General features: G+C 44.1%; 1 protein-coding gene and 1 pseudogene across 1 annotated transcript; one reads left to right on the top strand and one right to left on the bottom strand.

The window, feature by feature from the left end:
• Window positions 1–5908: 5908 nt before the first annotated feature.
• On the bottom strand, window positions 5909–7559 carry LOC102139418 (SWI/SNF-related matrix-associated actin-dependent regulator of chromatin subfamily E member 1-like; annotated as a pseudogene).
• A 6366-nt stretch (window positions 7560–13925) lies between these two features.
• OR5AU1 (olfactory receptor family 5 subfamily AU member 1) lies at window positions 13926–15124 on the top strand. Its single transcript, XM_015453310.3, has one exon. The coding sequence runs from the start codon at window positions 14117–14119 to the stop codon at window positions 15050–15052; it is 936 nt and encodes a 311-aa protein (XP_015308796.3). The 5' UTR covers window positions 13926–14116; the 3' UTR covers window positions 15053–15124.
• Window positions 15125–15385: the final 261 nt, after the last annotated feature.

Here is a 15385-nt window from a genome sequence, read left to right as displayed (position 1 = left end):
CTCAGGAAGTTTCAGAGCTGCTACTGACCTGATAGCCCCAGTGAGGGGGTGGCTGGAAACCCCGGCCAGGAGGACCCACCCAGTGAGGAGTTATGGGATTGAGACTCACATTGCAAACAGTCTAGCCACTTTTCTGTTGGGCTGCTGTAATATGCTCGGGGTCCGTCCCAGTCCCTAGTTACCTCATAGTTTTTAGTACCTGAACAACAGAGATGGTGGCCCACGCCTCCCTCTGGGAGCTCTGTCCCATGGGGGTTTGGAATTGCTGCCAGCTGGCAAACACCTGAGGGGGTGGATGGAGACCTCGGTCAGGAGGTTCTGCCAGTGAAGACAAATGGGATCCAGAACCCGCATGAAAAAGCAGCCTGGCCATCTCTCCGTAGAGCTGCTGTGCCGTGCCAGGGGACTGCTCCAGTCCCTACTCATCTTGGACTTCCCAGAATCAGATGGCAACAATAGCTAAGGCTGTGAGACAGCAAATATGGTGGCCTGCCACTCCCTCTGGGAGCTCCATCTCAGGAAGATGTAATGCTGCTACTGTGGCTGGTTGGAGTTCCAAGTCAGTGGGTCTTCTCCTGTGACGTGCCATGGAAGTAGGGCCTGCACACAATTGCTGCTCAGTCCCCTAGATTCAGCCCCTTTCCTAGAGATATGTACAGGGGTCTAGCCTTCTTTTTTTTTTCAGACACAGTCTCACTCTTGTCCCCCAAGCTGGAGTGCAATGGCACAATCTTGGCTCACTGAAACCTCTGCCTCCCGGGTTCAAGCGGTTCTCCTGCCTCAGCCTCCTGAGTAGCTGGGATTATGGGCACCTGCTACCACGCCCGGCTAATTTTTGTATTTTTAGTAGAGATGGGGTTTCACCATATTGGCCAGGCTGGCCTCGAACTCCTGACCTCAGGTGGTCTGCCTGCCTTGGCCTCCCAAAGTGCTGGGATTACAGACGTGAGGCACTGTATCCGGCTGGGTCTAGCCTTCTTGGACAGAGTTGCAGCTGCTTTTGTTTGGGAAGCCCAGATATCTGAAGCTCCTGGGGCTCCATGTGTGCCTGAGTGGCTGCTGTGCTGGGACTCCACATAGCTCTGAGTGTCAGACCACAGGCCCTGGTGGAGTGAGTTCACAAGAGGATCTCCTGACCTGAGGTTTGCCAAGATCTTTGAGAGAAGCATGAGTCCCCAGGATTGCTCACTCACTTACTCACCACTTCCCTGGGTGGGGGCAGCTCCCCTGGCTCCATGTTGCTCCCAGGTGGACAGTTGTCCTGCCTTCCTTTTCTCCATCCTCCCTGGGTCGAGTTGTTTTCTTGACGAGTCCTAACGCATGTACCTGGATGTTTCAGTTGAAGATGCTGTATTTACTTGCCCCTTCTCTTCTCCCAGTGGGAGCAACATGAACTAGCTGCTTATAGTCAGCCGTCTTGGCTAGCCCCGCTTCAAAGCTATTTAAAAAAAAATAAATCAGAAATAACATCACTTATTTATCCAAATTAATGATATACCAAAATGATACAATCACGAATGTTTTGCACCTAGCAACATAGCCTCTAAATACAAAAAGCAAAAATGAACAGAACTTGAGGGAGAAATTTATAATCCAAAGTCATTGGAAGATTTTAATATTTTTCTATCTGAAATGGACTTGTTAAAAATTTGGTAGGGTAGAACATTTCATCTTTCAATTAAGAAGATATACCTTTACCTATTTTATATGTATAACTGCATATACCTATATCAGAACTGAGTAGAGAGACCATGTATTAAACCACAAATTTCAGAATTAATATCACAAGACCCTCTTCTCATGTTGCTATTCTGTCAGAGGCAAGTGTACTGTTTGCTTACTCTTTTTAGTAAATCCAAGTTTTTTTTTTTTCAAGTTTGGCTGCTCTGCTAGAATCTCCTCTCCCTTTTGCAATAGGTTAGGTCCCAAGGCCATGGTGTTTCTATCCAGGAGCACCTGCAGCTATTTTCTCATAAGGTCCTACAGAAGGGGTCCCCAACCCCTGGGCCACAGACTGGTACTGTAGAACCAGGCTACACAGCAGGAGGTGAGTGGTGGGTAAGCAAGTGAAGCTTCATCTGTATTTACGACCATTCCACATCACCTCCATTACTGCCTGAGTTCTGCCTTCTGTCAGATCAGTGGTGACATTAGATTATCACAGGAGCTGGAACACTATTGCGAACTGTGCAGGCAAGGAATCTAGGTTGCATGCACCTTGCGAGAATCTAATTAATGCCTGATGATCTGAGGTGGAACAGTTTCATCCTGAAACTATCCTGCCACTTCCCTCCCTTTACCCCAGTCTGTGGAAAAATTGTCTTCCACGAAACCAGTCCCTGGTACCAAAAACATTGGAGGCTGCTGTCCTACAGCTCCCTGGACTTTGTAGTCTTCACAACTCCTCTCCTACTCAATTACTTATGAGTGATAAGGGTAAATTTTTATTCCTTCTAGAGGAGTCTACTGCAGCAGATATAAATTAAATTTTTTTCAATAGGTCATCATTGATTACTAATGGATTATCCTGTTATTATTTCCCTACAGAGAATTTTTGGCTAGTAAAATTTTATCTTCAGGTTTCACTTTGTTCTTTTTTCTATCTCTTCCAGTCTCAGAAATTCCCCATCCTCACTTTGGGAGAGGGGTTAATTTGATCTGTCGGTAATATTTTAATTCAAACTCATCTTCTTGATCTTTCTCACTTTTCTATAGCTATTATTTTTGTTCCCTGCTGGTCATTCCTCTCCGATAAGAAACAGTAAACTTCTTAGAGCAGTTATTCAAACTATTCTGAGGGGTCCTTGTGAGTTACACAGGGACTTTTTCATGTCCCACCTATGAGGAAGAAAAAAAATGGAAAGAGGCTCCTATTTCTGTTATTTTGCATAGACGGGTGCCCTTTCCTTTTATCTGAGGAAAGACATGGTTTCTCAAAAATCTGAAAAATGCTGCCTTTTTAAAAAACCATAACCCTCACAACATTTTAGGATTTCGTAATTAATCATGTAGAAAATTACCAGCAAATAACTCTTAGATTTACATAGAAGTTAAAATCTAAAGAATGGTGTATATTTGGTTCCAAAAAACCATAGAAAGAACTTTTATTTTTAAAAAACAAATTCCTGGCTCTTGGCCTTGGATCATACTTTATGAATCACTGTCTTAGAAGACAAAAGCAAAATTCTGAGGTGACAGTTAAGAAGAAAGGGAACTTCAGTTGCTTGGACAACTGAAGTCTTGTAATTTAGGTGGCACAATGTCTAAAGATACCTTCATTTTATGTATTTAAGGAATAATATTTTTCATTCCTCTCATAGCTGGAGACCAAACTCCTTTTAAAACGGGTCTCTCACTGTATATCTATAACTCTCATCATAGAGACCCTTCTTAAAAGGAGTTTAGTTTCCAGCTGTGAGAACAAATGCCTGGGGCCTGTGGATGAGGGAGGCATAGGGAAGAAGCTCTATGTATACCCTCCTCCCTGGGATACCACAGTGAGAGCACACTTGGATATGAAGGGCAGGCAGCCAAGGAAAGCAGCCAGTGAGATTCCTTGAGCAACAGTGATCCCAAATAATTGTTCTTAAACAGTAGGCTGCCTTGCCCAAGGTTCACAGGAGAAGCTTGTTATACGTGCAGATTCCAGGTCCCAACCCACAGAAAATTTGATCCAATAGGTCTATAGCTTGGCCCCAAAGCCTGGTGATTCTGAATGAGACAGGAGGTCTCTGAACCTCACTCTGAGAAACACTAAACCATGGGGTACTTGCAGGAGCACACGGATCTTCCTGAGCCACATATACATGTCTCTTCCCAGCTTGCTAGACTTGTCTGTGTCCTGGGAAATCAGCCTGTGGGTAGGATGGTCATCCTGGACACGCTCTTCCCTCCAGAAGACATATCTGTGGTTCACAATTTCCAGAAATCTGGGTTACTACCTGATGATAATCTAACACCAGAGCATTTCCTCCTTCAAAGTTGCTTCAGATGGCCTTCAGCAAACCATGTAATTCTGGCCGGGCGCGGTGGCTCACGCCTGTAATCCCAGCACTTTGGGAGGCCGAGGCGGGCGGATCACAAGGTCAGGAGATCGAGACCACAGTGAAACCCCGTCTCTACTAAAAATACAAAAAATTAGCCGGGCGCGGTTGTGGGCGCCTGTAGTCCCAGCTACTCGGGAGGCTGAGGCAGGAGAATGGCGTGAACCCGGGAGGCGGAGCTTGCAGTGAGCCAAGATCGCGCCACTGCACTCCAGCCTGGGCGACAGAGCGAGACTCCGTCTCAAAAAAAAAAAAAAAAAAAAAAAAAAAAAAAAAACCATGTAATTCTAGCAGAGCACCTGGCTTGATGTCAGAGCTGCTGCTGTGGGGGTCAGAACACAAGTCTTCCATAGAAACACAACGAAGACAAAGCCAGACTCGTTGTGTTCATAGACTGAGTCTGGGGATCAGAGCCTGCCACTGGCTTTAGTCTCTCACGTTGTCAGAGGTGCGGGGCAGCCCCACTCCCTGCGAGCTCCTCACGCTGATCTTGTGCTGGTGGGAGCCACCCCAGAGCCACCTTTTCCCCTGGCAGCCCAGCAGCTCACCACTGGGGAGGAGGATGCATTCACTGATTAAAGTTTAAAAGGCAGGTGAGGAAGTGGGACTAATTAGCCCCACGAAGGCCCATTAAAGTGTTTGAAAAGTTACTAGCATCTCTGAGAGTCTACCCATGAGGAAACAAGGGGCTGGGAAACTGGGAATGAGGGGAATAGATCCACACAGATCCCTGCAAATATGCTGAGCACTCGCCCCAAAACACTACTCCACCTTCACCCTAAACTTAACTCTTACGTGATTATCTGTATTTCCTCGACACTGGAAAACCAGGTTTTTCTTTTTTCTGTGCCAGTTACCCAATGTACATTTGTGCTGTAGATGAGAGCTGAGGACCTTCCTGCCCTTCAAGATTATAGTAAAGTTAGAGGCATGTTATGTGGTTCCCAAATATTTGGGAACTTTCTAGGTATCTTTCTGTTATTGATTTCTAATGTAAAAGTATATAGTCAGAAAATACATTGTGTATGACTTGATACTTTTGAATTTATTGAGATTTACTTTAAGGCCCAGAATAGGACCCATCTTGGTGAATGTTCTATGTTCACTTGAAAGGAAACTATCTTCTGTTTTGTCGAGTGGAGTGTTCCATCTGTAACTGCCAATTAGGTCAAGTTGGTTGGTATTGTCGTCCAAGTCTTTCTAATCTGCTGTTAATCTCATCCAGAGTATGTTTTCATATCAGACGTTGTAGGTTTCATCTACAGAAGTTTGTTTTCAGTCTCTTTTTATATCTTCTTGTCTTTGCTTATTTTTTGTACATATGGAATACAATTATAATAACTGTTTTAATGTGCTTCTGTACTAACTCTAACATCTGTGTCATTTCTGGGTCAGTTTCAGTTGGTCGATTATTTTTCTTTTCATGGGTCATGTTTTCCTGTCTCTTTACAAATCTAAATAATCTTTTTTCAGATGCTAGAGATTGTGAATATTATCTTGTTGAGTGGTGGATATTTTTATAATCCTATAAGTGTCTTTGGTTCTGGAACGCAGTTAAAATTATTTGGCAACAGTCTGAGCCTTTTGGTCTTGCCTTCACGATTTGTTAGGCAGGTCCACAGCAGGGTCAGTCTAGGGCTAATTATTCCGCAATACTGAGGAAATAACTTCTGGAACACCCAAACCCCCATGAGTTATGAGCTTTTCCTGTCCAGCTGGTAGAACCGGCACTGTAATTGGCCCTCTGTAAGCACTGGGCAATGTTGCCTCTGGTATTTTCAGGTTGTTCCTTCCCTGTCCTTGGGTAGTTTCTCCATATGATGTACTCACCACTACTCTTTTTTTTTTTTTTAAACCAAAAAACATTTTTTTTTTTTCATTTCAAAAAGTATTTAGAACACATAAAACAAGGCAACATTTATTCTTTTTTCTCATCTTCTGGTATGGGATCTGTTGGTGACTCCTCCACTGTTGCGCTGTTGCTCTCCGAGCCAGTGTTACTATCACTGTTTCCTTCCTCTGTCATACTGTCGATCCCCTCCTGCCCACTCTCCTTGTCTTAAGGAGTAGATGTGCTTTCTTCACCATTCTGTTGGCTCTCTGTCATTTCTTCAAGGTATGTCTCCTCTGTCTCCATTGGAATGTTGGAGAAACATGCCCCTGTTTCTCCACCTTGTTGGAATGGAATCATTCCTGCTGACAGTTGACCTTTTTATTTATTAGGAGAATTCAGCTAAATGTATTATGTAGAAATGATTGACCAGTTAATTGTTACATATAACATGTGGATTATGGTCTGAGTACCTTTAGGAACCTCATTCACACTAGGAAGGGGCACTCTGTTGGAGAATTTTAGTGTTTGAAGAGAACTTGGTATAAAGTAAAAATGTAGCCAGTTAAACTGTGGAGTAAAAGAACATAGACATACCTGACCAGACAAAAGCTTTACAAATGTTAGGAGACAGGAAGTAAATAAAGTAGAAAACTTAGAGGTGCTTAGCTTGGTCTGCCGCCTCCTCCCTTTCCTCCTGCCTTTTCCGGGCCTGTTCCTCTGCCTGTGCAATCTCAGCTGCAATTTTCTCCATATCCACTTCTACCTTCAGATCGCACAACCTTTTAAGTTATTGCTAAATGAATCTGTGCGTTCCAGGAATTTCCTCCTCTTCCTCTGGTATTGTTCCTCTATTAGAAGAAGTTCAGCTTCTAGTTTTCACTGATGAACCATTAAGGACTGGATCTGTCGTTTGAGGACCTGCATTCTAGCAGTTGTGACAACTGACCAAATGTCTAGCACCACACTGTCACTAAGGATTTCATTGACGAGGCTGTGGTTTCTCTGGAAACAGGCAGTGGCTGTATGCGTCATTGAAAAGCCATCATTCATAATCACCTGGATCTTCAGCAGCCTGAATGCTCATGTAAGGTTCTCCTTTCTCTATGCGAGACCGTCTCTGTTGACTTTCTTCCTCTAAAGCAGCTTCTGCACAACTTTTTGCATTTATGTAAGCAAGGTACACGGGGGAATTATGACAGGCCTTCATAGATTCATTGTACTCTATCTTTTCTGCTTTGTATTCGTTTAAATATTCTTGTTTTTCTTCATCAGTGAGATCTCGCCACGTGCCACCAATCATCTTGCCAATCTCCCACAACTTGAGGTCAGGGTTGGAAGCCGTGACTTGGTCCCAGACCTTTCTGCTGTACCTCATGTAGGATATCGGCAGCTTATCTGGTGGCTTTGGTGGTTTTGGAATCATAATACCAGAGGATGCCTGACCCGGCTGTTGGCACCCGGGTTCGCTCCCAGCCTGTAGTTGTTGTGGGCGAGATGACTGTATGGACTGTATCGCACAAACGCTGGTGTGCTGGGCATTTGTTTTGCAGGAGCTGGGGTGGGAGGTGGGGCATAAGGTGGTCTTTTTGACATTTTAGAAGATTAAATTCTCAGTTCCTAAGAATGAATCTGAGACACTGCAGGCAGAAAAAGCGCCCGCAGCTCCGGCTTCGCTTCCCTTTGTCCTCTCATCACTACTCTTATGAATACTTGAGAGAGGGCCCTCTGGGGTTCTCCCTTTATGGAAATTTCTCTGTCTAGTACTCTGTCATAGGAACATTGGCCCCATAGATCTTTCCAAAGTACCAGCTCCTTCTCAAGTCAGAGTGTCCTCCAGGATCCATCTCAGTCCGCCCTCTCTGCCCTGTGGTCTGGAAACTCTCCAAAGGCAGTAAGCTGGGGCAACTGTTGTGTTCACCTCATTTGTTTCCCACCTTTTGGGGTCATTGTCTTTCACTGTGTCATGTCTGATATCCCAAAAACTGTTTTATGTATTTTTAAGTTATTTTCTTTTTAATTTTTGATGTGGTTTTAGGTAGGGGGGTAAATTTGGTCCCCATGACTCCGTCTTGGCCGGAAGTTAAAGTCTCCCGTAGGTAAATTCGATTATAAGATTTCTCTTTTCTTCTCTTTCTCTTTATCATTTTTCTCCCTTCACTCCTCTTTTTTTATTTTCTCCTCCAGGCCTTCTTAAGAAACCCAAACAGAGGCCGGGCGCAGTGGCTCATGCCTGTAATCCCAGCACTTTGGGAGGCCAAGGTGGGCGGATCACCTGAGCTCAGGAGTTGAAGACCAGCCTGGCCAACATGGTGAAACCCTGTCTCTACTAAAAATACAAAAATTAGCCGGGCGTGGTGGCACATGCTTGTAATCCCAGCTACTCAGGAGGCTGAGGCAGGAGAATCGCTTGAGCCCGGGAAGTAGAGGTTGCAGTGAGCTGAGATCATGCCACTGCACTCCAGTCTGGCTGACAGAGCAAGACTCTGCCTCAAAACAAAAAAAAAAAAAAGAAAAAAAAAAGTGAGAAAAAAAAAAAAAAAAGAAAGAAACCCAAACACAAATATTTTTCCTTGTCTCACTTTGGGCTTTTTTTTTTGTTTAAGTTCAGTTCCTACCTATGTTGATGCCCTTTTGGCTACATCTTCAACTCCAAGTTTATATAAACTCAAGAATAATGATAGCTAATATTTACTATGATCAACTGTGATCTATTATGCCAAATCTTTCGCAAACATGGCGATTCTTCTGACTGACACTCTTGTGGCTAACAGTTCTTCACAATCCTATGCATACATGCCATTGCCACCATCAAGAGATAGAGTCTATTTTCTTTCCCCCTTGCATCTGTGCTGCCCATTTGACTTTCTTTGACCAGTAGAATGTAGCGCAAGTGACACTGGTGACTTCTGTAGATGAAAATTACAATGTCTGATGTGAAAACGCACACTGGATGAGATTAACAGCAGATTTAGAAAGGATGTAGTAGACTTCAACAACAATATCCACCAATTTGACCTAATTGGTTGTTATAGAGCTAATTGGAAAGTTATAGATAAAACATTCCACTCAACATTTCAAGTTGAAATAGAACATTCAAGTGGACATAGAACATTCACCAAGACAGATCATATTCTGGGCCTTAAAATAAGTCTCAATAAATTTGAAAGTATCAAGTCATACAAAGTGTATTCTCTGACCACATGCTATTAAATTAAAAATGAATAACAGAAAATCCCTAGAAAATTCCCAAATATTTGGAAACTACATAAGATGCCTCTGATTTTATTATAATCTTGAAGAGTTCCAGAGTCCAGCCTTAAGATGCTTGGAAGCTTCTATATCTCTCTTTGAGCCCTGAGCCACCATGTGATGAAAAGTCTGATAATTCTGCTGAAGATACTATGAAGGGAAAGGTCTAGCTTGCCTCCAGCTATTCCAGCCCCTCACGCTGAAGCATGTGAGTGAAGCCATACTGAACCATCCAGCCCTAATTGAGGCTCTAGATGACTGTAGCCACATGAATAAATTCAGGTGACATCAGCAGTCTAACCACTCAGCTGAGCCCAGCCAAGATTACAGATATTTGAGCAAATATGTGATTGGTTTAAAACGTTAAGTTTTAGGGTGCTTTGTTAAGCAGTAATAAGAAATATTTATTGTGGGGATCATTACATATGTTGTCTTATTAAATTCAGTCTTAGCAGGTATGTGAGGCAGGTACTATTATCATCCACATTTTACAGGTGAGAAAACTGAGTATTAGCAAAGTTAATAAACTTTCTAGATGTTACCTAGCTAACAAATTGTTAAGCAGGGATTTGACAACAAGTTGTCCGATTTCAAAACTGTACTGTACATTAAAGTTATAATGGTATTCCATATGTACAAAAAATGTAAAGACAGGAAGATATAAAAAGAGACTGAAAACAAACTTCTGTAGATGAAACCTACAATGTCTGATATGAAAACATACTCTGGATGAGATTAACAGCAGATTAGAAAGACTTGGACGACAATACCAACCAACTTGACCTAATTGGCAGTTACAGATGGAACACTCCACTCGACAAAACAGAAGATAGTTTCCTTTCAAGTGGACATAGAACATTCACCAAGATGGGTCCTATTCTGGGCCTTAAAGTAAATCTCAATAAATTCAAAAGTATCAAGTCATACACAATGTATTTTCTGACTATATACTTTTACATTAGAAATCAATAACAGAAAGATACCTAGAAAGTTCCCAAATATTTGGGAACCACATAACATGCCTCTAACTTTACTATAATCTTGAAGGGCAGGAAGGTCCTCAGCTCTCATCTACAGCACAAATGTACATTGGGTAACTGGCACAGAAAAAAGAAAAACCTGGTTTTCCAGTGTCGAGGAAATACAGATAATCACGTAAGAGTTAAGTTTAGGGTGAAGGTGGAGTAGTGTTTTGGGGCGAGTGCTCAGCATATTTGCAGGGATCTGTGTGGATCTATTCCCCTCATTCCCAGTTTCCCAGCCCCTTGTTTCCTCATGGGTAGACTCTCAGAGATGCTAGTAACTTTTCAAACACTTTAATGGGCCTTCGTGGGGCTAATTAGTCCCACTTCCTCACCTGCCTTTTAAACTTTAATCAGTGAATGCATCCTCCTCCCCAGTGGTGAGCTGCTGGGCTGCCAGGGGAAAAGGTGGCTCTGGGGTGGCTCCCACCAGCACAAGATCAGTGTGAGGAGCTCGCAGGGAGTGGGGCTGCCCCGCACCTCTGACAACGTGAGAGACTAAAGCCAGTGGCAGGCTCTGATCCCCAGACTCAGTCTATGAACACAACGAGTCTGGCTTTGTCTTCGTTGTGCTTCTATGGAAGACTTGTGTTCTGACCCCCACAGCAGCAGCTCTGACATCAAGCCAGGCGCTTTGCTAGAATTACATGGTTTGCTGAAGGCCATCTGAAGCAACTTTGAAGGAGGAAATGCTCTGGTGTTAGATTATCATCAGGTAGTAACCCAGATTTCTGGAAATTGTGAACCACAGATATGTCTTCTGGAGGGAAGAGCGTGTCCAGGATGACCATCCTACCCACAGGCTGATTTCCCAGGACACAGACAAGTCTAGCAAGCTGGGAAGAGACATGTATATGTGGCTCAGGAAGATCCGTGTGCTCCTGCAAGTACCCCATGGTTTAGTGTTTCTCAGAGTGAGGTTCAGAGACCTCCTGTCTCATTCAGAATCACCAGGCTTTGGGGCCAAGCTATAGACCTATTGGATCAAATTTTCTGTGGGTTGGGACCTGGAATCTGCACGTATAACAAGCTTCTCCTGTGAACCTTGGGCAAGGCAGCCTACTGTTTAAGAACAATTATTTGGGATCACTGTTGCTCAAGGAGTCTCACTGGCTGCTTTCCTTGGCTGCCTGCCCTTCATATCCAAGTGTGCTCTCACTGTGGTATCCCAGGGAGGAGGGTATACATAGAGCTTCTTCCCTATGCCTCCCTCATCCACAGGCCCCAGGCATTTGCTCTCATTCTTATGCACTCCACTCCATAATCCATTCCGATATGATAAGATCACCTTCAAGTTTTCCTCCTACATTTCATTCACAGGTACAAACTACAGCCAATAGAAATAGTGGTAATTGCAGCATCCTTTGAACAACTGTCAGAGATGCCCATTTCTCCATAATCCTTTCCCTGAGTCACTCTAAATTCTGAAGAATTTTGAATTTAGTGCAGATTGGAGAAGAGAGATGAAAGAGGAAAGGGGAGCAGAAGAGGGAGAGAGTGGGTTTAAAGCAAGTGATAAATCTGGAGGCTCTGACCAGCTATCCACTGTATTACCCAACACCCTACCCCATCCCATCCCACCACTCCATCCCAGGGTACACTTCCTGCCTCATCCACATTGTCCTGAGCATTGCACACATTCCTGTTTTTCTCTTCTTTTGTTCTTTTAATCAGAGAGATACTTGCAGACCTGTTACCTAAATTGAAACAGCCCACCAAAGAAAGAAGATGGGAAGCTGGGTCTCAAAATTCTACTCCACTCTTAATGACCACCTTTCTATTTTCTTTTTTTTTTTTTTTTTTTGAGACGGAGTCTCGCTCTGTCGCCCAGGCTGGAGTGCAGTGGCGCGATCTCGGCTCACTGCAAGCTCCGCCTCCCGGGTTCATGCCATTCTCCTGCCTCAGCCTCCCGAGAAGCTGGGACTACAGGCGCCCGCCACCTCGCTCGGCTAGTTTTTTGTATTTTTTAGTAGAGGCAGGGTTTCACTGTGTTAGCCAGGATGGTCTCGATCTCCTGACCTCGTGATCCGCCCATCTCGGCCTCCCAAAGTGCTGGGATTACAGGCTTGAGCCACCGTGCCCGGCCTCTATTTTCTTAAAGTGCCTGCAAATTATTTCCACTCTGGGAATTTTACAGTCATTTATCTGAATTCCTCTAATTTGCCTTGAAGTCGAATTGGCCTTTGTCACCAATGGCACCAAAGACATTTGCAACCCAAATCTAGGGCTGCCCACATTCTACAATAGTGGGATTTATTATACAATGGCAGCTGTTAGATTAAGGATAGCTGAATGTTACATCTAAGTGACTTGAAATGAGTCACATAATTGCATTCCACGTGCTCTAAAAGCAATTGCTAACGTTCTGTGTTCAAATTTGCACTTATATTTTGTGTCTCAATTTTATTAGGGCGTGTTACCTCTTTGGGCATTTCTAAAAGCTTTTTTCTTGTCACTAGTCACAGTATTCTATCAACACAAATAGTGCCTCATTCCCTGCCTGACAACTAAATTTAGTTATACATATGTCCAGCATCTTCTCCTGCCCAGTTTGTTTGATGATTCTGGAAATTATGCCATTGGAATTAGTCAGAATCTTTGCCTGCTCAATCCAGCTCTTTCCTCTTCCAAATTCTTCCAACACTTTTCACAGGTGTGTTATTCACTTACTCTCCTCAGGGCAGGAGGAGGCAGCTCACTTTTGACCTTTTTTGTCTTACTCAGCCACATCTGTTGGCTTCAAAGTCTTTGTAACTGAGAGTCTTCACCCAAGAGCACGGGGTGCTTAACTGGCTCAGCGCCCAGAGGTAACTTGGGAAGACCTGTGGTAGAGGAGCCAATGGGGCAGAGGAGAGCGTGGTGTTTAGGTGATGCATTCATAGCCTTATTCACTCTCTAAATAGAAAAGACATTTTCACAAAGCCTCACTCACTTCGTTCCTTCCCTGCTGGCCGCAACATCCCCTGAGTCCAGGGTAAGTTTGTTCTCTGGAAATGATGGTCAGCTTTGTGGATGATGAAGAGACTCTCCTGTTGATGGAGGATCCCACATGCAGTCTTATACCACCTTCACCCCTCCACACTCTCAGCCCTTGTTACCTTAATTACTCACGTTATTGCCTGGCTAGTGCTGATTTCACAGAGCCAATTTTATAGCTGACCCAATGAGCCATCTACAGCCTCTCTGAAGGCCTGTTTAGTAACGCTTACATAACACGTATGTCTCTGTCGATACTGTTAGGTGGTAGGTTGCTTGCTAAGCTTTGTTGTGGGTTCATCTTATTTATCATGTTTATTTAGGTTTTGGGTCTATCTTCTTAGTGAGAATGCTCATAGCTAACCTTCTTTGAACTTCCTCAAAGTGCTCGAATTTGTTCAAGTTCTCTGCATGAAATAACTCATTGAATTTTTATAATAATCTTTAGAGACAGGTGCTATTATCCTTATTTCACAGATGGAAAAATGGAAACTCAGAAAGGTAAAGTAACATTCCCGAGATTACACAGCTAGTTAATGGCAAAGTCCCAACTTTGAACCTTGGCAGTCTGACACTGCAGTATGTGTGGCTTAAACACAAAATATACTGTCTATAGAATATAAGCTTCCCGAGGTCAGGCACTCTTGAAATCCTGATAGGGAGAACACAGAGCTTAGCATATGGAAAACTATGAATATATACTTGGTAAGTGACTGTTTCATTACTTAGAATTTTTAAGATCCTCGAGACCAATTGTGGATATTTCTCTTATATTTTCCACTGCTGCTCAAGTAATGCTTACCAACTAGCCAACCAACCAAGGAGAGAAGACCCTTTCTATGACAGAGTTTCATCTACAAAACCAAATGCCCTCAATAAGACTCATCTTCAGAAGGCTGTCCTTAGGCAGAATTAAACTCAGTGAGAGCCCCAGGTGTTCAATCTAATTTATAGTGGTGCCTTCTTTCTCCACCACAGAGCACTGGAGAAGCATGAAAGGGGCAAACCTGAGCCAAGGGATTGAGTTTGAGCTCTTGGGCCTCACCACTGACCCCCGGCTCCAGAAGCTGCTCTTCGTGGTGTTCCTGGGCATGTACACCGCCACTCTGCTGGGCAACCTGGTCATGTTCCTCCTGATCCATGTGAGTGCCACTCTGCACACACCCATGTACTCCCTCCTGAAGAGCCTCTCCTTCTTGGATTTCTGCTACTCCTCCACAGTTGTGCCCCAGACCCTGGTGAACTTCTTGGCCAAGAGGAAAGTGATCTCCTATTTTGGCTGCATGACTCAGATGTTCTTCTATGCGGGTTTTGCCACTAGTGAGTGCTATCTCATCGCTGCCATGGCCTATGACCGCTATGCTGCTATTTGTAAGCCCCTGCTCTATCCAACCGTCATGTCTCCTGAGGTCTGTGCCTCGCTGATTGTGGGCTCCTACAGTGCAGGATTCCTCAATTCTCTTATCCACACTAGCTGTATCTTTAGTCTGAAATTCTGCGGTGCTTATGTGGTCACTCACTTCTTCTGTGATGGACCACCCATCCTGTCCCTGTCTTGTGTAGACACCTCACTGTGTGAGATCCTGCTCTTCATTTTTGCTGGTTTCAACCTTTTGAGCTGCACCCTCACAATCTTGATCTCCTACATCTTAATTCTGAACACCATCCTGAGAATGAGCTCAGCCCAGGGCAGGTTTAAGGCATTTTCCACCTGTGCATCCCACCTCACTGCTGTCTGCCTCTTCTTTGGCACAACACTTTTTATGTACCTGCGCCCCAGGTCCAGCTACTCACTGACCCAGGACCGCACAGTTGCTGTGATCTACACAGTGGTTATCCCAATGCTGAACCCCCTCATCTACTCTTTGAGAAACAAGGACGTGAAGGAAGCTTTAATAAAGGTTTGGGGTAGGAAAACAATGGAATGATTTCTCAATGCATTACCACACATCTTTAGGAAGCCGAGGGAACTTTTACCTTAGGTGGTGTCACCCTGAGCACATTCCCATGCCTGCCCCTGTGAATACTGGGCATGCCTTCTGGTCTGCAGGTGCTTCTGCATCTACCTGCCACAGAAGAACTGATGGTGTCCTAGAGACTAAGAAGCGAGAAGGGTGTGTCTGCTTGTTGCATAATTCAACCTGTTGGCAAGATTTATTTATCCATGTTGAGACACTTCATTCATTTTTCCCAGTTTGTGTATTTCCTTTCATTTCCCTCCTTCCCTTCCTCCCTCCCTCCCTCCCTCTCTTCCTTCCTTC

The sequence above is a fragment of the Macaca fascicularis genome, chromosome 7, assembly GCF_037993035.2.
Source record: "Macaca fascicularis isolate 582-1 chromosome 7, T2T-MFA8v1.1".
Lineage (NCBI taxonomy): Eukaryota > Metazoa > Chordata > Mammalia > Primates > Cercopithecidae > Macaca > Macaca fascicularis.
This window is presented reverse-complemented; position numbering and strand designations above follow the sequence as displayed.

Bases quoted from the DNA above. Each gene is read 5' to 3' on its own strand.
- OR5AU1 (XM_015453310.3), top strand. From the start codon at position 14,117: ATGAAAGGGGCAAACCTGAGCCAAGGGATTGAGTTTGAGCTCTTGGGC.